Source organism: Psittacula echo, assembly GCF_963264785.1.
Source record: "Psittacula echo genome assembly, chromosome: 7".
In the NCBI taxonomy this organism is placed as follows: domain Eukaryota; kingdom Metazoa; phylum Chordata; class Aves; order Psittaciformes; family Psittacidae; genus Psittacula; species Psittacula echo.
The window spans coordinates 34760970-34783796 of record NC_137740.1 but is presented as its reverse complement, the minus strand read 5'-3'; the positions used below and the strand labels follow the sequence as shown (position 1 = coordinate 34783796).

Below are 22827 nucleotides of genomic sequence, written 5' to 3'. Positions count from 1 at the left end.
CTTATATCTGGAAGTTTGGTTTTTGTTGTTGTTGGGTTTGTTGGGGTTTTTTTGTGCTGCATGTCATAAAAGGGTCTGTATAGAAAGTGCAGTCTGAAACAGCTCAGGATGAGAAGGGGCATCCCTGCAGTTTCCTGAAGTCTTTGCATAGCCTTACCCAGAACGCTTTTGGAGTGCTCTGTATCCAAAATTCATTGCTAAGGTAGCAGGACATCTCTCTCACTTAACCTACCACAGCATTTCCCTTGTCCCTGAGACCTGCAAAGACACCAATCAACTTGATTTTATGTTGATTCTGTACGCAGGACTCATCTACACTATGAGATGGCATCAAGGGCTGAGCAGAGGCAGAACAGCTCCTTATCTATTTTCCTTACTGGACTAATATATAATCCTGAGTTGTTGCGATGCTTTCCAAACCTCACAATTTTATAGATTCACAAAGAGGCAAAAGTTTTGGGGGAGAAGAAACTAAAATTTAAAACATAGAGGTTTCAAGTATTTTCAGACATTTTTCTTACATGAGGCCACATTCACGCTGCCCAGCCACCTGCATTAGCAAAGACCCCAGCCACTTCCTGCTGTTGGCAAACCTGCACCTTGTCCATCTGAAATCGTTGCTCATTTGACAGTAGTCACTGCAGTATTCCCAACACAAAGATTAAGCATATATGGTAGTGTGAGCATGGCCCAGAGAATCTGAGAGAGTATGTTATTAAATGGAATAATCTATGCATGCAGAAGGTTAAATAAGTTTTTTATAATTGTGGAACTATTTCAGGAGCTCTTATGAAACGAGATTACTAAACCCAGGGCTGTCTTCTAAGTCAGAGACACATAATACTTGGTTCATGTGCTGAAAGGCCTTCCAGAAACCTTCAACCTCCATCAACAGTCAAAACGAATGTTTCTTTTGTTGTCTTGATTAAAGTTTTCCAGTTGTTCCCACTGTAATTCTGAAAGGACCCATCTTTGCATCCCCAGCTCTGCCAAGGCAGGTAGCTTTGTCAATGCTGCTAACAATCACTGAACCAAGTCCCACAGTCACGGCAGGACGATGGGCGGAGACTGACATCCAGCTCTGAGAGTTCTTTGAATACTGTTAAGCCTCGACAGAACATGACCCACCCTTTGTCAGATACGTTGTTATTGTAACTCAAATCCAGCTTCTGTAATCTGGCTAGGTGACCATCCTGCGTCAGCAGTGCTGCAAGAAATTACAGGCACAAATACAACTAATACATCCTCACAATTGCTTTAAAAGCTTATAAGTAAGAATAGTAGTACTTTAATACCATATTATTTAAGACTTTTCAGCAGTCAAACAGCAAGATTCAACTCCCCAGCAACATTAAATCATATGCTGTTGATGTCAGAAAAACTGTTTTATCACAGCTAAAGGAGTGTACAACATTTAAAACACAGGCAATTCAAAAGGAATAGAAGTATAGGGTTAAAATTGCATGGCAACCTGAAAAACCTTTGAGTCAGTTGGATAGGAATTGTATGCAGTGCTAATTAAAATAGGAAGACAGGCTTTACAAGGAGACAACTAAAGGCTGGGCAGAGATGGATCAAGAGCAGCCCTGAGGAGAGGGACTTGGGGGTTTTGGTTGATGAGAAGCTCAACATAACCCAGCAGTGTGTACTTGCAGGCCAGGAAGCCAACCGTATGCTGGGCTGCATCACCAGCAGCAGGACCAGCTGTCGATGGAGGGGAGTTTCCCACTCTACTCAGCTCTCATGAGACACCCCCGCAGAGTACTGTGTTCAGCTGTGGGGCACCCAACACAAGAGGGACATGGACCTGTTGGAGTGAGTCCAGAGGAGAGCCATGAAGATGCTCAGAGAGCTGTAGCAGCTCTGCTATGGAGACAGGCTGAGAGAGTTTGTCTCAGGGGAGACCTTATAACAGTCTTCCAATACCTAAAGGGGGCCTACAAGAAATCTGGAGAAGGACTTCTTACAAGGGCATGTAGTGATAGGACAAAAGGGAATGTCCTTAAATTTAAGAAGGTAGATTTAGATTAGACATGAGATATTCTTTACTATGAGGGTGGTGAGATACTGTAACAGGTTACCCACAGAAGTTTTGGATGCTCCATCCCTGGGCAAGTGTTCAAGGCCAGATTGGATGGGGCTTTGAGCAACCTGCTCTAGGGGAAGGTGTCCCTGCTTGTGGCTGGGGGGGTGGGACTAGATGATCATTAAGGCCCCTTCCAACCCAAACCATTCTATGACTCTATAATTCTAAGATTTAGAAAGAGGAAAGCAAAACTAGATGAGGTGGCATGATTACAACAGCCACTTCTCACTGTGGGAGGGTAATGGTCCCAGTATACCCTAAAGGGAACTGGGATCCTTAATGTACACTTGGCAAAGGAGACACCCATCAAGGGTAGTGTTTATAAAGTCACAAATATTCAGGCTTCATCTCACCAGCCTTCAGATTACAGGGCCTTAATAACTGCCACACAGCTATTGTCAATCTCAGACACTCAAAACCCCTCAGTCCGGCCCACAGAATCACAAAGATGATTATAAAATAAGCAGGTTTTTAAGGGATCCTAGAATTGATTCCATCATCAGGTTTCCATTTTCCAGTATTTCTCAGCAGCTGCTAAGAGATGGGCAAAAGTATTTCTGATTTGATTCTTCCACAATAGTGTGACATCCTGAAACACACCTAATGGACTGAGAGCTAGTAGTGCCTGTATTACTGCCTGTCAGCGCGTACATTTTCTATAAATTACTGGACACAAAGCCAGCAACTGAACAAAACAAAACTCTTCAGAGACAGTTTAAATATCTGATATAAAAAACAGATGCAAACCCTACATTTTCCAAGTGCTGCCTTTTTGTATTAATACTTAAAACTAGTAAAAGATTCTTTGTATTTTATACTTTTCAGCTTTTGCACTGTGCATGTACAGGACAGCCAGACTTCAGTAAAATGAAAACCCTTTCTGAGTAAAATACTGCTTCATTTTCCATCTTTTAATTTGATTTATGCAAAAACATGCTCAGCCCATAGAACAAGTCCCTTCTGAATTGTGGTCTAAATGCCCTGGCTCCTTGACTGCTAGTAAATACCATGTTATATGTACTTAGAAGTGCCAGACCTTCATCCACCAAGTTACAGCTGCTCAGTCTTAACACTTGAATCTCCATTGCAAGCTTTACTGCTCCCGAAAGCAGCTTTAGGTTCCCACCAACGCACTTATTCCAGGAAAGGTCTAGTATCTCCAGTTCAGGAAGGTGAAGGGCAGCCTCAGCTGAAAAGATTAAGACTAGCAACTTCTGCTTACTGACAGAAAACAACACAGCTTCAATAGACAACTCACCAACAATTCACCTGTAAATAAGCTTCCAGCAGGCTGCCTACTTGTGCTGAAAATTACTTATTTCATCTAATAAAAGTCAGAATAAAAAAATATAAGAAGGGCCTGTCTACAGAATCTATAAGAACTCTGTGGAGGGGTTTCTTGTCTTTCTGTTTATGTTACTTGCTTGACCTTGTCCCAGTGAACCCAATTTAACTTAACAGCTTGTTTTTAAACTATTTTATATCAATTTAAAGACAGCAAATTCTTGCTGTGAACTCACCATGCAAGGTGAAATGCTCTGTATCGTTTGACAACACCAATTTCCATGATGTCACTCTTACATAATTGTAATGATATAAATATAGTACTTTTCCTGCAGGGACCTCAGACTAATTTACCTTGCTACTGCTTCTGCTGAAGGCAGTCAAGTTTTACTACAGATTTCAATGTCACTAGTAAACAGTACAAAATGTAAGTGCGTTTTGTGGTAACTAACTGATCCCTCTTAGGGGTGCTTAGATTTCATGTGCCATATGGAACACCTATCAAAAGTACAGTGTAGCCACTAATCCACTGGGATTTGCAATATGTAGGCAAAAGAGGCTGAATTTACATGTCCCACGTTAGACTGGACTTTTCTTCATAGCTATGCAGTCTCTTTTATACTAATGCAGCCATTGCTTCAGTTCCTCCACTGCCCCATGCTTAACTCTATTCCAGAGAGTTTCTACTGAAACTTTCACCAGCAGTGAGGTGAAAAACCTTCAGTCAGAACTTCACCCCATTAAACTGCAAATGCAATGTTACAACCAAACTATAATTACAACATAATATAAAATCATGTTTTCCTTTCTCTTCCCAAATTAGGAAGTATACAAAAGCTTGCTATCAGACAAAAGACTAAAAGGACTTCATCCAGTCAGGTATAATGGGGGAAGACACACAATGGTCTTCCCTTGTAGCTGGGTCCCATGAAGCACTGGTTTCATCACAGGCTTTTTCAGCTGGGACCTGTGATATAATGTAGCCATAATCTCTGGAGTTCAGCCAATGGGGAATGAAGTACGTATCCCACAAGGATACACAGAGAATAGACACTCTTTAAAAAAACATTCCTACCTAGTGATGAAAACGACTCTTCGCCTAAACCACAGTTGCTGATGGCCACAGATTTCAGCTTCGGTAAAAACCTGAGCCTGCCCAGAAGAGGTCCAGATGAGATGCCTACATTTTTATGTGAGGATAAATTCAGCTCTTGAAGACTGGAGAGTAAAGGTATCACCTGGGCTGTGAAAACATGAAATATTTATTAGACAGTTACCAATCCAAAACAAATATGTAGTTCTATACTTGCTTGACATAATTTCTTTTCTTTATAAATAAATCTAAAAGTCAAGGCCAAATTCTGACACTCAAATTTATGGTGAGTAATGTTTTAGTCCATAAATAGCCTTGTTATTTTCAGTAGGAATGTTTAAGAAATTAGGTATTACATACTGTGTGGAAGGTCATCAGAACACAGCTTCCTGTTGAAATTTGCTAGGTGAAGTAGGGAATTTAACATTAAATGAGATGGGGGTTATTTCTAAATGTCTTTGCTGCTAACTGAAACTCCTTTGTATTAATGCTATTATTTTCTATTAGTCAATAAATTAAAAATAAATTATGATTGCTATTACTAATAGTCAGTATTTCCCAGTGCTTCAGCAGTAGCTTTGCAAATTATCTTTATCATGGAAAATAAGATGTAGGCAATATAGGCTTTGAGTCATGGGATTTTATTGTTATTGTTCTAAAGAGTAAAAAAACCAATGTCAAGATATTATGATAATGCACACAGAAAAATTAACTGGCTCACTAGGTTAGGCAGAATCTCTTACACCTTTGAGTGTTTTCAGAAGTCAAAACCTAGATTCTTAATGGATTTACTGTTAGGGTGGTGAGGCACTGGAATGGGTTGCCCAGGGAGGTTGTGAATGCTCCATCCCTCAAGGCCAGGCTGGACAAAGCCTTGGGTGGAATGGTTTAGTGTGATGTGTCCCTGCCCATGGTGGGTGTGTTGGAACTAGATGATCTTAAGGTCCCTTCCCACCCTAGCTATTCTATAGTTCTATGATTTCCTCAACATGTTCTTACACAAAATGGTCATGTCCTCTTCTGCTACACAGCACTGGTGGAGATCAAGGACTTCAAGATTTTTCAAGCTGGCCAAATGAGCTGTTGAGTCTTTAAAGCTACCACCAATCTCTTTGTTACATAATATGTCTAATTTCCTTAGGTCTGCAAGCTGCTGTAAAGAGGAGTCTGAAATGGAAAAGGGAGCATCCTGGTCACCGGCTGTCACAATAGCACAGGTCACAGCTTTAGCATTTATTTATTTACTTCAACATCAAAGTTTGTACAAGGTATTGCAGGCAAAGCTCTTAGACTAAGCTTCAGTGTATAATCACAGGAGACATACAGTAATACCACAAAGCTTCTCCATCTTTGCAACTCCATTCCTCTCTGAAAGAGCAGGTGAAGGTGAGGCCAGCTCATCCCCCAGATCCATTCAATCCTCAGCATTTTGCTGAAATTACTACTGGATGTGCTAATTAGTGCCAGTTGGTTTGTCTTCTGGATAAAACCTCCACTAGGGAGAGACACAGATAATAAGCCCATTTCATATGGCTTCACTGGACACTCATTAAGTGATAATGGTGAATTTGGATTTCCCCCTGAGAGTAGGCATTAGCTTGTTAAAAGTTAGCTAGAGTGTCTGGGCCTTGTCTATGTTCTGTCTGGGGAGAGAGGAAGCATGTCCATAGAGCCACTAATCTACCCTAAGATGTGTCTCAGATAAATGGTGTGGAGGGTGACTCTCCCCACTGACTTTCACATGCTTGAACTCAGGGAAGATAAATGCTACTCCTGCTGAAAGTCTCTGTAGTCTTTTATCAATCCTCAAACAGCAAATAACGATTGGCCATTAATACTGCCAAACCATCGCAAAATCCCACCTCGTTGCCTTTCTTAAATGGTTTTCAGATGTATAATTTATTCAGAATGAAAGTCTTTCTGAACATAAAGTCTAACCTAAGCCCTGGAGGTTGTCTTGCTTTAATCCACATATGTGCAAGTTTAACTCTTTCAAGCCTGGCACATTTTTCAGAGCCTGAGCAATAACCTTCATGCTGTAGCCGATGAGTTTGTTGATAGAGAGATCTAATACTTCGAGGTTTGGGATCACATTTAGAATTTCAGCTGGGAAAAAAGAAAAGAAGAACAGAATTGGTAATTGTCTGGAATATATACAGATGAACCCCAGAAAAATATAGCACCATGGCAAACAGGATGAGGTAGGCAGGTTTGCCTATATGTGTGGTTTAGACTTACTAAGTTCCTGCTGTACCTAAAAATACAGCAAAACAAAGATTGGATAGGAATAAAGAAAACCAGTGAAAAAATCTGCCGCAAAATAAAGGTAAAAAAAATACAAGGATAGCTAGGAAAATACAGGGGAACAAAAATCAGAAGTATGAGAAAGAAAAAATTCTAATGAAAATATATAGGACTTTATGTTGCATAAGGGCCATCTCCTACAGTGCAGATGAGAGCATAGAGGTTTCTCTTTAGGGAGTAAATATCTTTTGAAACACAGAATCATGTCAAAAGATGACACAGGATTAAGCTATGGTGAAAGAGAGGAGGGATGGTCAGTGGTTCCCCACTCAGCCTAAATTGTCATTGCTCAGGCCTTGTCTCCCATCCCACATCTAACTATCTAATTTTAAGCAGTCAGTGTTGGAAATTCTGGCGTATATGATTTGCTCAGGGTCTCAAAGGATCAAGCAACCCTGGACCACTGAGGCAGCCAGACTGCGGATTAGATCCAGCTATTTTTCTTCTCAACCATACCTTGTGTGATTAGAGAGAACAACCTTCTCCCTTGAAAGAAAGTGCATTAAAATGCAACACTGTTATAATGCAGAGCCTGAAATAAATTAACTTTCTACTAATACTGAGCTCAATACAGCCATGATCTAAGTCGAATAGGTTATGTCTCTGTGAAGCCACCCTCAGTCCAGCTAGATCGATACACATACCAAGGGATTTTCCATCCTTTGCTGTCAGGTTACAGTCTGTAATTTTCAGAAGTTTTAACTTGCATCCTTTCTGGATTTTTTTTGTCAGGAGTGATAGTTTTCCACCTATGTTACTGTTCCATGATAAATCCAGTTGTTCAAGTTGAGAAACAATTTCAAATGCCTCTCCTGTAACAGATGTTCAAGATGACTCATTCTAGATATCAATTTCAGTGCAAGATGAAAACAAAGGTTTGGAATATATTAAAGAGGAAGGTTAGTCACTTCGTTCTCAAATTATTGTATTTCAAATGGCTTGCCACAAAAATTGGTATATGTGTGAAATGTGTGAATTGTTGCTACTGCAGCAATGTTGCATAAACTCTCACCTTGTCTAAGGAGCAATACGGATCACAAGTCATTGTCACAGTACACACAGACCTGGAATTTATTCAGGTTCCCAAATCCCCATCAGGCTGTTTGGCCATAATTGCAGACCTTTCCAGGACCCAGAAAGTCTAGTCTATAGGAAAATCAATACAAGTGACAAGTCTGAATTTATTGCCCTGTGTAGTTCTGCTCTATTTTATTTGGCAAGCTTCCAATGTCCTCTGTACTGTGCCCACAGGTCATTTTGGAGGGGATGAAAGAAGGCCCTCTCCCAACTATTTCTGAATATGTAAAAGTTTCATTTCTGACAGGAATTTCTTACTCACTTCATAAGAAATCAAGATGAGCATGGTTTTGACCCAAACCAACTTTCCCATGATTTCAAGGCAGATGGCACTGATTTTGCTTACATTAAGAAAAATCAGCCTTTTGCAGTCTTGATATACCTCTCAGTGTGAACTGGGTTAGTGCTTCCTTCCGATACGAACATGCCACTGCAAAATCCAGCTTCCTAACTTCCTTTGCAGAGGAGGAAGGCAGGTGTATATTTGCATAAACTCATTCCCAAAGAAGATCAATTAATCAGACCATATGCAAATACCATTTCAAAATGTCACACACAAATTTTTATATGAAGTCTTGTCATCAACCTAGCAATTAAGAATTGCATATTAATAATAATAAAACACACATCTGTGTGTTTTCCAAATTAATTCTTCACAAAAGTTTTATAATAGAAAACTAATTATTTCTGTTGTTGAAAGGGAATATCTAGGTCTGAGAGAAAAGGACATGTTGCAGTTTCTGTTTCTGCACTTATTCAAAATTATTGCCTCATTCTTGAACACTAAGCAATGCTCTGCAGCTGAGAAATGGTTTTGCCTCTGCAGCATAGCCTGTTTCTGTTTGACATGGGGAGTACCATTCCAGACATATTTTCCGCCCAGAAGATAAATAAAGGACTACAACTCCAGGAATGGTCTCCTATAATTTTTCACAGCTCTAAGCAATCACATAGGAGAGGCTGATATTATGGTTATATGATTTCTAAGCAGAATGCACTGAGTCCACAAGTGGCCACATTTCCACAGATAAATATGAACATAGTCAAACAGGCAGCAGTGGCCTAAATGCACATGCTGTTTTCAAAATCGCAGGCAAAACTGAGTGTTGCTATTCCACATGTCAAGGGCATCACATTTTGGCTGGAAATTCAAGACCTATGATCAGTTTTGTATCTGTCTCAGCAGAGACCAAGCCAGAAGAGGGAAGGAAACTGCTGAGAAGAACCAGGCAGAATAAATCAGTTGGAAATATAACCAGTAACTAATAAAACTCAAGGGCTTGATAAAGGATAAAATAAATTTGGAAAGAACAAAACAAAACAAAACAAAGATCAGAAATGGACCAATAATTATTTTCACCAGCTTTTGTAGAGATGAGAGATACAGTTTTTGTCCCCAGCAGACAGCATGACCCACTTTTGTGCTACCACCATATATGTCATTTTATTGCCAAACCTTTCCTGGAAAAAGCCTGGATATGAATGACATAAACCCCAGCTTTATAACTCAGACTGGCTTTTAGAACTTGCAAAATAAGCAGTAGTTTTTGAATTCCCAGTTGATTGAGTCTGCCCTCCCTTTTGATACATATCACAGACACATCCCACAGTAAACTCCAGGCCCAGAAGTGACTCAATATCAGAACCTGAGTGCATAGCACTACCTTTAAAACTTTTAAATCTCATGCTTTGCAGAAAGCAGGGTTGCAGGCACTCCAAGCAAAGAAGTAATCAAGGGAATAAGCTTCTCTCAGGCCTGCAAAAACAAATCATAAAGCTTCAAGCAGCACTTCTGTTTTTAAGTCTCTTCCAAAAGACCAACATTTTTTTGTGATGAACACTCATCTGTCCTGCCTCATGAAGACCTGAGGTGACCCTATTATGACAGACTCTGTTTCAGTTCTTCTGTCATTAGATATCAAAGGTAGAAAAACAAAACAAAAAAACCCACTAATTGGAATTGAAAACATGCTTTCCTGCAAACAGGGCTGAATTCTGTTCCCTTCTGAATATGAAATCTTAATACCCTGAGGAATGAACTTGGCAGAGTGACTCATAAGCCCAAGTTCTTTCTACTGTTTCACAGCAGGAGTTTACATTGTCCTTTGTGGAAGCTGCAAGAGTAGGATGTAGGAAGAGATGAGATGGATTGTGTTAGACCCAAGCTGTCTGGAAGTGAATGTAAATGAAATCCTGTACCTAAGGAGGTGACATCCTCAGCTGTTAGTCTGCAGTTGTTAAGTCTAAGGACTTTTAACAGGTTTACATGATGAAGATGAACAGTGAGAGCTTTCAAAGTCCCATCAACACTACCATTCCAGGACAGACTGATCTCTTCCAGCTCTGGGAGAAACGGCAGTAAAGAAGCTGTAAAAAAAAAAAGAAAAGGGAATTTTCTTTGCATGTTCTCTGCACACTCTGGATATTAATACATCTTAATACAAAGATGCTTTCTACAACAAATACAGCATTTTAAAGCTATGACAATTTGTATCTCAGTTTTCTTATCTGTAGTTTGAGTGTTAAGGACATTAATCTGCTTCACAGACTTGTTTGATTTTTATATTTATATATGTATATTACATAATTTGTGTAACTTATTAATTAACATTTCTCAGGTACCTGGGACCACCAGATGAATTGTTAAATAAAGCCAGGCCTGTGTAAAAGAAAGGGAATGGAAAAGAGGAAAGTGAATAACAGAATAGGCAAATAAGAATTAAAGAAACGTATGAAGTGACTAGTTGAATGAAATGTGTATTTACCCAGCTCTGTTACATCTGCTGCATGTAATGCACAATTATTTAGATCCAGATTCTTGCTGTTGGGTTTCTTCCCCAGTTTCTGCATGAACTGATTAAATATCTGGTCACCAGATGGTGACTCTGCTTCAGAAATGAGATGTGAAATTCCATCTGAGTAACAAAGAAATAGGGCCCTGGTTATTTCTGCTACTAACATAGTGTGTAAAACCTACTTGTGACTGTCAGGTAAAGACTTTAGGAAATGAACTAAATCTGTCAGTAAAACAGGATCTATTTTTGATCAATGTAGACCAATATTCTGAGTGATAAGATCACTATAGGTCAGCTCACTACAAAGCTCCTGATGCAGAATGGGAAAAGTATCTCCTGTTGCATGTCTCCACACTACCTTTATGCCAATTACTTGGATGGTCACACCCCCAGTTCAAGGACATGAAATGCATGCAAAAGTCTGCACTGCAGCTACTCTTGATGCACAAGTCATACAACCACCACCTCTACGTGCCTGCACCGTAGCCACACTGCTGCAATATGCCCTGATAAGTTAGCGCCAAGTGGCCCTGCAATTGTGTGGTGAACCTGCTGCTGCCTTTATGACAGCCTGTGTTAATTTTCATTGTGTGTGTAAGGCAGTTCCTGCTTTTCTTGGCTTTGCAAAGCATCCCTTGCTTACCTTCTTCTTTCATGCAGGTTGTACAGCAAGGAAAATTTTATTTGCATTCATTGATAAACTCTAACAAATCAGTAATTTCATCTAATGCCTGTAACTGGAAAAAAGCAGCAAAAATTTATACAAAGTAGCAATCCCACTCCCAGCAGCCATCCTGTCATTGATTGCCCAAACCTACCCAAAACTCTTAGGACAAAAGATGGGGTTCTAAGCATCACCTTCCAGCTCCCTTTTAAAAATAGCCTCATTTTCTCTAGTGTGGATATAATGAGTATTCTTGTGTGCCCAAAATCACATACATGATGAATTTCCATTCCTTTCCCCTCCCCCTTACCAATGTCAAGTGGTAGAAAAACATCTGCTCTTGTTGTCTTCAGATTGCTTTAGCAGCAGGGCAGACAGAGACTGATCCCAAATACAAGACAAGCTACTGCTCAACTCTTGGCTTTGAAACCAAGCAAGCTCTGTAACTAATGAGCCGACTCCAGCACTGATCTCTCACATTGGAGATCAAGAGAGAGGTCATCCAAAAGCTTTATTCCTCCTCAGCAACATGGATCTCACTCCTTGCTTGGCATCTATCAAATCAGAGGGTACATCCTTGATAATATTCCAATCAGAAGGAAATCCTAGCTAAAGGATAAACTGTAGACAGCAAAATACAGGATTCTGGCTTGCAAGAAAAACAACTGATTTTCTATGAAATTAAAATATGTATTTCATAAAACATGTATTTTATTATTGTACTGGCATTACCTTCTGCAAAGAGATCTTCCTTCTCACTCCAATCATCAGCACCAGAATTGTTTATTTCTCTTTCTTCAATTTCCCTTCTGTCCTTGTGTTCAAATTTCCCAAAGTCGAAGCCCCTGAAGAATTTTTTTATGGCTGAAGGCTGCTCTTTTCTTTTTCCAGGAGATGACCTTTTTCTTCGGATCTGTTTCATAACAAAGTTAAAGGGGGAGCTCTTTGGGATGTCCTCTTCATGCTTATCCTGGCAGCTACACATGTCATCTTTCAGGGGATCAGCAGACACTGAAAGTATTAGTTTTAGGATCGTTTACTCTTGCTTACTTTCTTTCACAGCAGCAGATGCAGTGAGAATTTCCTACCATTCCCTCTCTGCTAATATCAAAAAAGCACTGTTTAGTAGACCAGACTCTGAACTCCCCCTCCAAAAGGAACAGGTAATACTCAGTATTAACACAGCAGACTTGGTGACCCCAGTTCTCAGTGGTATCACTCTCGGCTGCCTGGTTAGTGCCAACAAGACCCTAAGGCCACCTCACCTGGCCACCAAGCGCTGAAGGGCGAATTCTGCTTCCCCTACCACTGAATCTCCATGTTTAGTTCACAATCTTGTGGCCACATTAAAGAAGCAAGGTTGAGATGTTCCTGTTGTGAGGGGATGCCAGGTGAAGTTTTACACCAAAGTGATTCTTCTTGCCAAAGGCCAGTCAAGCAGTTAGAAAGGTGGGAGGAGGAGGTGTGCAACAGGGAGTACAAGGACATCCTTGCCTGAATCATGCCAAATGCTCACAAGCTCAGGGTGGAACATGCAAACAAAACCCCATTAACCTTAGAGCAAAGCTGAAGCGATAGTGCTGAAAAAAACCATGTCATAGCTATGAACATTCAGAGTGTGACACTGGTAGAAGAAAACAAGCCCTCCTGATAGCTTGTTTGGAACAGTTCAGTACTATAGCAACCTCAGTTTCAGTGACTAATATAAATATTAAAGTTTGATTTTTTTTATTTTTTTTATCTTTTTATGCACATTCTTTCCTTATTTCTGCTCATACTACACAAGCATCATCCAGTGATTCTGAAACTGTTTTGTTTTTCTTTGAACATTCATTTAATGCTCTTTTGTTAGTTTTAGTTCTAGCATTCACACACAAACTCATGCTTTTAACGGAGCAGTCATAAAACTAGGTAGGCATTCACTGACTTCTGCTTTGGAAGGACCACATGGAAAAGGCATGTATCAAGCCTTGCTGTGTGCCACTGACTGCAAGAGAGATGATCTGTGCTCAGAACTCAATTCTGTGATTCACCAGAGCTCATGAATGGATTTCCGTGCTCACAGATTCCCCCTTTCCCAGTACAGATCTGCACACAGAACTCATTCCACAATTTGCTGTCATTCATAGAGTGCATTAACTCAATCATTTTAATAAGTCAGTTATATAGAATGTCACTGGCACAAACTTTCCCAAAAAGAGAAACATATGAAGTAGTATCAGAAACCCCACGACTTGCATAAGTAATTTCATGTTATTATAGCAAGAATTGGGTCAGGGGTAAATGTCAAAATAAAGCAAATGTAGTTTTTATATACACCTATTTTTCTCTGTGTGTGTGTGTATAAATGTGGGGTTATATACTGATGTATATGTATTTAGGTAAATTTTCTAGGTGTGTTGGAAGTTCTCTGCCACAATATGAGTGTTCAAGGGCAGAGTACTTACAAAAAGCTGATGCATTGTTTAAAGTCTTGCTCCTAATAGCCTTTCACAGCTCTGTTTCTTATAAGTAAAAAATTATACAAAGCAGTCTACATAACTGTACATGCACCTTTACCGAGCTGTAAAACAATGCTGGTTACCCTGCTGTGTTTTCATGCTGTAGAACAGTATTATTTTAAACAAAGAAACATACCTGTCTTTTCCATTGGTACACTTAAGGATCTCTCACGTTTTACAGTACTTTCAGGGCTTGCAGGAGAAGTGAGCTATGAATATGCAAATAAAACCTCACTTCTTTCCCTCATAGGACTCTCCATGTAGTTTTCTTTCAGGAGTTTCTGTCTTCATCAGTTTGATAGCAGCAGCTCTGCTCAAGTGGTTTGTGGGCTCTTTCCTGATGCCTCTATTCCTTTGCATTGCCTCTCAATGTCAGCCTGCTCTCTCTGGCCTCTCTTTTCTGGGGGTGGTGGTGGTGTTTGAGAAGTCCATTTAAATGCTGTGATCATGTCGCAGTTCAGATCATTCACCAGGCAGAAACCAGGAAGTGGCAGCACAGACTTTAATACTGTATGCTAACCACTGCATGTCCCTGAAACAGCTGTTTTCGAAGAGGCTGAGTCACCTTATAGATCGGGTTACAAGACTACCTGAAGAAAAGTTGTTTTCCCACCCCTTTGGTGCATACTGGTCAGAAATACTGCTGGAGGGTGAGGAAAGCTGTGCTGTCAGCAGGATGTTGAATAGTTCTGTAACAAAAAGGAATACAGGGGATACAGTGCACTCTGTTTTATGTTAACAGGAGACGTTGGAGGAGGGGGTCACACTGCACCATCGGGCACAATTTACTTGTAGGCAACAGCATATACACCCTTACAATGTAATCATTTCATACAATGTATACATACATCATACTTCACTGTACACTTTTTGGTCACTATACCTTTTGTCTATCTGTGCTAAAATCTGATTTCCATGATGGCAAATGTTACAATTTCCATATTAAACATACTCATGGACATTTATGTTAAATCTCTTTAGTTTTGATGATTTTTTTAATCCATGAGTTCTTCACTTTTGTAGGCTAAACAACCTAAACTCTTGTAGTCTCCTCTCATACGGCAAACTCTCCATTTCCCTTATCATTTCCCGCTCACCTTTGCACCTGCTGCAATATAATTTTTGCTTCATATATATGAGGGACCATCCACTGATATGTATACACTAAAGACATATGCAAACTGGAGTGCTTTTGCTGGGGAATGATAAAGCCGGTCAACAAAACGATTCCTTTGAAAGCAGCTGAGCAGACACAATTCTTGAGGACAGGCTTTCTATGTAAGGCAGTTCCTGCTTTTCTTGGCTTTGCAAAGCATCCCTTGTGTGTCAATGTACAAATGAACCAGAGTGAAATGAAGCACTGGGTGCTGCTAGGAGCCAACAGGATAAGATTAAGGGAAGAAAATCTTACAGCGAATATGAGGCAAATCCTCCCAGCCATGAGTAGTACTATGCTGGCAAACATTTACAGTAGGAAAAAATGCACAAAACGACTGTGATGAACCATCTTTCCCTGCAGGAATGGAGGGCACATTTCTATTCCCAAACAGAAAGGATCTCCAAGTTGGTTTTAAGGTTTTCTGACACCCAGGAGTGGCTGCCCTGTCCCAGTTCTTGAAACTAGCATCTCACTACAGACTTGTATCCACTGGGAAAGATCACCTCCCTGTGTGCTAATTTACTTCACGTGTTCTGGTGTTTCCACTATGCAGACTATCAAAAATCCCAAGCATTTCTGTTGGTAAGGAACTCACTGAATTTGACAGCTCTTTTCCACTTTACTTGTGCTTAACAACAGAACCACAGTCATAGTTCACAACCCATGCTGGGAGGCCCAAGACACTCAAAGCCTGCTGCAGTTCAATGAGAACGTGGAATAGGAATATCTGATAATCTCCACTTCCTGGAACTGGGGAAATCCCTAAGCATGTTAAGCACCAATTACAGTGTCTCGGTGAGCTAACTTGGATGCTGTGACACCAGTATGTCAGGTGATGTGCTGCCCATTCAGAAATTCTTTCACCACTTTAAGCTGTTGAATGGTAGTGAAAATACCTCATGGCACCACGGCAGCACTCCTGTAATCTGGTGAGAAGGGAAATGTAGTTTTGCAGGGACCTAATTTCCTCTTTCTAGAAAGCGTATCTTCACCTTTTTTTACAGCAGCTATGAAGGAAGAGCAGGGTTATCCCAAAACAAAGCAGGATAACCAAAGGGAGGTGGCTGCACTGGACTGAAAACATGAGCATTACTTTGCAATAGGCCCAGGCTGTGCTGTGAACATGTGATATATCAGCCATGCCACTGTTAGCTGCTAGACTGGGCCTTGCTGTGTTGGTTGCTGTCTCCTCCATGGCATACTTGTGAACATGTGCCCTGCTCCTGCCTTGCAGACCTGTGCGCCTGCTTCTTGCAGTATGTCATGGACAGCATGGGGCAGGCTTAGCTTCTGGAGTTCAAAAACAATAAATGCCTTCCCCTTTCTATCCAGTTGTATGGTTTGTGACCATCTGCCAAGTGCTCAGTGTCACACTTGTTTATATCTGCTCTTCCTTCTGTGTAGACCTGCAGCAAGGTCAGGAACAGAACCAATTTTGGAACAAAATAGTTGAAGTTGCATCCCACGCAGCATCCACTGGTGAGAGATTAATGTGGATTTTTGTACTTTGCCTCATTGTGACTTCTTAATCCGGCATATATTCCAAAGAAATAATGCCATTAGAGGATTAGTGCTACAAGTTCATTTGAAAAAAGGATTTGCAAACACTGAAATCCTATATTCTATGTACTTAATCACTGAGTATCGTTTTGGGGATTTTCTCTCCCTTTAGTAGTGTCCTTTTCAATGAAACCCAAGCAAAGTAGCAGCTCTGTTTTGGATGGCCCTTATTATCCATTAAAGAAAAACAAAAATCCAAAGCATCTGGTTAAAATAGTACAGAATCTAAACCCACTGGACTAAACTCATCCTTGCTGTCGTAGTCATTACAGTTATGCCAGACAGGCACTTGGCCCAATATATATAGATATATATAATTTAATGATTTTGGATATTTATCTGCTAGGGATTGTTAATATTCTGTAGCATGTAGTAACATGGTTGCTTCTAAGACAGTTCCCTTCCCCAGTTTTGCTCACACCCAGTAAAGCTACTGCTCTCCTCTGTGGGAGAAGGAGACTGGATCACTGCCATGTTATTCTTTCTTCCTTTCCTTAGTATGCATCTCAGCTGCTCTGTTTCCCCTTTCTGCATGGCTGTCACTGCCTGCAGCAGCCTCCATGTGCTTCTCTTGCTTGGCTTGATTTGTTGCAGGCTGCCTAGATGAAGTGGGCAGTTTCTTGGCCCATACCAATACCATACCATACCATACCATAGCAGGGGTGGTAAAATGCTTACTGCCCCATTGCTGTCTTTGCCAGTGCCAGGGGGCTTGCTCTGGGGCTGCACCAACTCAGAACACATGCCAGGAGCTGCTGCCAAATGAGGGTAGGGGAAGAGCAAGTAGCCTGTTCCAGTACCAGGTTCACTGCCCTTATCTTTCCCAGCCATGTACATCAAACCATACCCTCCTCAGCTGTCTCTATCCTTTTTCTCCTGCTTTGTCCTGTCCCTTCGTCCTTCAGCTTTGACCCAGTTCTGACCCCTTATAGCTGAGGTAGCAGAATTCAGTCTTGCCTACATAGCTGAGAAGCCTTCAGCTGGCAGGGATAGCACATTGCTAATACCACAGTATCTGTTGTCCACTAATTTGATAATGACTCTACACCTGGGCAATTCACAGAGCAGCAGGGATCAGCTTCAGGGCCAGACAAAAACCTTTAGAAAAGACTTCACACACAATGGGCTGGAAGGACCATTCTCTGAGGATGAATGAAGGGATACAGCTGCAGTCACTAGTGGGAAGTGCTCTGCAGAGCTCAGGTTAGGAAACACAGCTTGGGCTCCCAGGTAGAGCTCAGCAGTGTGTTGCCATCGGGATAAATGCTTGTTTTCCACATATTATTATACTCTCAGAAATACAGTGCAACACTGACACTTTCCCAGAGCAAGCTCATCTCAGACTTCCCTACTCTGAGATCAGTGTGCATGCCTGAGGATTCAATTTGGTCCATAAATATTCTCATCATTTCTCACAAAATAAGTATTTAACTTTCTGATTTGAATAGGCCATCAGCCTACAGTAGTTCCTGAGGCAGCTGTTTAAAATACATTTCACTGGGTTATGAAAGCCAAATCAAACTCTTTTATTCCATATATATGCACAACCATAGACTGACCACAGGAGGGGTTTGAAGAGGCAATGAGAACATACAAAACTAGCTGAAACTGTGGATTCAGAAACACACATGTCTCTGAATCATAGAATCATAGAATAGTTAGAGTTGGAAAGGACCTTAAGATCATCTAGTTCCAAACCCCTGCCACCGGCAGGGACACCTAACACTAAACCATGTCATCCAAGGCTCTGTCCAGCCTGGCCTTGAACACCGCCAGGGATGGAGCATTCACAACTTCCCTGAGCAACCCATTCCACTGCTTCATCACCTTTACAGTAAAGAACTTCCTCTTTATATCCAATCTAAACTTCCCCTATTTAAGTTTGAACCCATTACCCCTTGTCCTATCACTACAGTCCCTAATGAAGAGTCCCTCCCCAGCATCCTTATAGGCCCCCTTCAGATACTGGAAGGCTGAATACCCTTAAGTAGCCCCCTGAAGTCAGTGAGGCTTTTCATGGAGCAAAAGGCTGAGGAAGATTTTGACATTTCACTCAATTTTTGCACTTTAAAACATAACAAAAAGTAAAGTTATGAAACTCTGGTGCTAGTATGCAAACATGTGCTCTGGCTGACCTGAAGGGGCTGCACACTTCACAGGACCATCTTGCAAGTGCATGTGCTGGATGAACTGGTCATGCACAGAGGTGTGTGACAGCCTCTGTTGGCACTGATTTATTGAAGCTAATGTATATTTACAGCCACAATGCTGATATTTAAAACACTCTGATATTTTGAGTTACTCTTTTTTTAAATTCAACAACACAAACACAAACTTAATGTTTCATTCTCTGTTACAATATACAGGTCTGGTAGAGAAGATTTTCAGGCTGGAAAATTCTTTTTAGTTGAACTTATGCCAGGATTAATCCCTTTTCAGTTAATCATTTACATGAAAAGGTAATCTGCAGAGTTCATGCAAGGCCTGCAAACTATATTAATTACTAGAAACCTAATTAGAAATCAACACAGTCAAAGGATCAGTGTTATTTCCATACAGTGCCATCTGGTACAATGAGTCTGGATAGCCCAGCAAAACTGCCCATTGCATTCTGTGGAACTTCAACCCGGATGTGTGTTGCCAGGACAGCAAGTTTATGCTGATATACATAAGCTGGTTGTAAAACATTTTTTAGGGTCATTCTAAGTGACAGCATCTGAGACCCTGTATTTCTTGTTATTTCGAAAGTTAGTTCAAAAATAAGAGTATTTAGTCAACAGTTTCCTTTTTGAATGTGATTAACAATCACAGATTATCACTGCAACAGGAATCTGCCCTTCCATATCCAAAAATACCCTAAATCCATACATAGGCTAATGAAAAAAAATCACCAAGCAAGCAAATATGGAAACATGCTTGCTATAAAATGGTTTAATTAGAGATAAGTGTGTGTGGTATTTGCTTTCTTAATTATTACTGTAAAAAGGCACATCCAGAGTGAAAAGACTGAAATTCCATAGATGACACAAACACAGCAGAGTGCGGCTTCCATTACCTCTGGTGTGTGTGCGTGGAAGTGGTAATACCATTTTACAAATTGATTTGCTCTTTCTGCATGTGTCCAGTCTGAAAGCTTTGACCAAAATATTTCAGTCCTGTTAGACACTATGTTAGCCAAAAAAAAACAACCCAGGTCTTTGAAAACTCAATTTGTATGGTTTCAAATCCAAACCTTTACAATGGTTTTGATTCAGGGACACATAAAATCCAGTCTTCTTTCAATATACAATATTTGGACAATTTAATTTTCAAAAGAACTTAATGGTTAGCCATATTTCATCACGTAGACTCACTCATTCACTTTTGAACGTGAGATCAGCCATGTTGAGTAAATTACCGTAGCTTCAGTTTTGTCCCTATTTTGGTCCAGTTCTGATTAATTCCCAGATTTCCACTGGGAACGAGACAGCTGTATAATCCACCTAGTCTCTCTAAACATCTCTCAAGAACTCTGATAAATGTAATTCTTTTCCACTGAAAGCCAATTGTTACCTTTTCGATTAGTATTTGCCGATCTTGTCAGTGTGTATGTAGTACAGGTGAACTCTGAAGTTGAGCACTTCTCTGTTCAGAGTATCCTACTAGAATGACAGCACCTACCCTGCAAACCAAGCAAAGGACTAGGATTGAAAAAAAAATTAACGCCCAAGGACTGCTATAGTTTAAAGTACATTCTGCACACCCAGCACATCAGGTGACACACAACTTTGCCCATTCCCTTCTCTGGTTATTTTTCAAGTTGTTGTGAGTGAACCCAAAGGCAAGATCCCATGTGTTTCCAAGCCAGCTGTGTCACTGTATAGTTAGATGATTGTTTATAATCCCAGGATTCTAGGACACCACTTCTTGTTCAAGCTCATTCTTGTTATTCCCAACCTAGCAGTTCCAGTTCCTAACCCTTCAGGACCCTTTCCCTTTCCCCTGCCTATGCCTGTGGGCACTTCTCTAGTTTATACCTTTGCAGGAAACACAGAAGGAAGTGAGGTTTAGCTAAAGAATTTGGTATGTCTGAACACAGATTTCATTTTGGGAACAGACAGGGTAATCTGTGATAAGTAAGCCAGTTATCGAGTTCTGTATCACTCCAGTTCATTATACAGAAATTAGTCTCCACTGAAGTGTATCTTGCTTCAGCAAACTGCATAGGAGGAGAAATAAAGATTACTGCTCTTTCACAGATTCCCCACTTATGACAGACAGTATTTAGAAACAGGTTTAAAACCTGCTTAGACTCTAGTTTAGCAGGTTCTCTACTTATACAAATCCATTTCAGCATTGCATTCTATTGAACAACGTAATTCTTGAACTGGCAATAAAATTGTCTAATATAATTTTTTCCTTCCTTTTTTGAGGACCATAAATCCCATCAGTTGAGCCATGTCTGTCATCAGTTTTGTCTAAAGGGAAGAAAGAAGTTTGACCCAAATCAGTGCTAACAATGATAAGACAATATCTACCTTAGTACATGGAGTCGATTCCACACTTACAACCCATTCTGGTACTTCAGGAATTGTGAAAGATGTGAAGTAGTTGACATTTATTTTTAACTTAATTGAGAGAGTCTCCTTATTCTTAATTCAGCTCTGGAATAGTACATAAACTGCCAAACTGTTGTTTTTTTTGGTACTGTTCTTCCAATTCCTTGTGGTCTATGACAAAGTGATACTCTTTCGGGGCTCTCTATACCAGATGGGTCAAGTCTCTGTGTTGAGACTTCCTCACTGCTTATTGTAAAGGTCACCCTAGGCAAGAAGCCTGGGTAAGAATGTACACAAGGTTGTGTCGACTCCAGCTCCATCTTTTGCATTAGTGTATATGTGGTGTCAGTAGCTCAGGCTACAGACACCAGATACTGGGTGGGAACTAACAGGCTACAGTTGCCCCTGAGTGTCAGTGTTTCCCCACTCTCACATTCCTCTCTGCAAAGGGGATAAAGTGGGACTACACTGCCCTAAACCATCTCAGCCAACAGTGATACTAATTGGCAGACCAAGGCCCAAATCAATTTGACATACTCTACTTTACTTTGTTCTATTGATAACTCATTCCTATCTCCCTCTCTCTCCCTCCTTTGCTGCTTTGCTATTTTTCCCTGTTGGTGAATATGACTGGCAGAATCAGGACTGCAGAGAGACACGCAGGCCACTCCACGCACCCCTGCCTGGTGTATTTCTGTGAAACCAGTCAAGAACAGCTACATTTTCCCTGGAGAGGGACCATTAAAGCATCTTTATGAATTGTGGTTGTCACACTTCACTACAGCACACAGCAATCCTGCTTTCATGCCAGAAACTAAAGGCTAGATGCCAGGGGTCTTGCGAATTAGTGTACTTTTTCCAAACTTCCCTCAGTAGGTAAACAAGGTAAAAATACATGTATGTCCTTATTATATTGCTGGGTTTGTTTCTACCTCAGGAAGTAAGTTTTCCTGGTTTAAACTTCTTGTGGTTTTCCTAAAATGTGATTCACATGGACTAAAACATCTGATGAAAAATAGATGCTGATGCAAGACTTACAATTTATTCGGGCAACACTGTATCTTACATTTACTTCAGCCTCACCCAGAGAAGCTTGAAAAATCCCAGCAGAGGAACTTTGTTCCAGACTATATCTTCTCATTACATTTCCCGTCACAGGCTTCGGTATGCAGTTACAGACTGAGTGGATTGAACACAAGCTGAAAGCTGTCTTCAAGCCTAGAATGCTCCTTTGATTCCTTGTTTGCCTGCACATGCAAAGATTTGGACAACCATATGAAAACTAGTCTCAGGTTATTTTAACTGGTATCTAATTACATTTTTAAAGGAAGTCTTAAAATTATTTTAAAACTTAGTATTTTTTTTTTTCTTTTAACAATGATTCTGGGTGTGATTTTCTTGTTTATAAAGAAGATCCAGACAGCAACAAAATAACACTATAGCATTTACAACAGAAATATACCGTGTTGTAGACACTTCTAAAAAAATAATAATAAAAAAATAATCCGACATTTAAAAGCTGTCACACTATATATGCATTTTGTGTTACATTAAAAAAAGGTTTTTTGTAAAAAAATGCTGAACTATAGCAGAATTGCATCCCTTTACTAACAATAATATTGCCCTGAGAGTGATTCTCAATAGGAATGAGTCTATTTCCTCCAGGTTTAGGCATTGTGTTAGTATTTGAAAGAGGACTTTGGGCAATTTTTTTTTGGCACAGCAAGCACTTGATGAACTTTAGTCAGGTGAATAAGGGATTAACA

General features: G+C 40.4%; 1 protein-coding gene across 1 annotated transcript; it reads right to left on the bottom strand.

The window, feature by feature from the left end:
• Window positions 1–888: 888 nt before the first annotated feature.
• Window positions 889–12288, bottom strand: LRRC31 (leucine rich repeat containing 31; the record flags this gene model as incomplete). The annotated part of the gene is given in 10 exon segments (XM_080624008.1): window positions 889–1025; window positions 1028–1207; window positions 3108–3275; window positions 4446–4613; window positions 5463–5630; window positions 6402–6569; window positions 7412–7579; window positions 10044–10211; window positions 10610–10759; window positions 12036–12288. Coding segments are annotated over 10 exon segments (1728 nt in total).
• Window positions 12289–22827: the final 10539 nt, after the last annotated feature.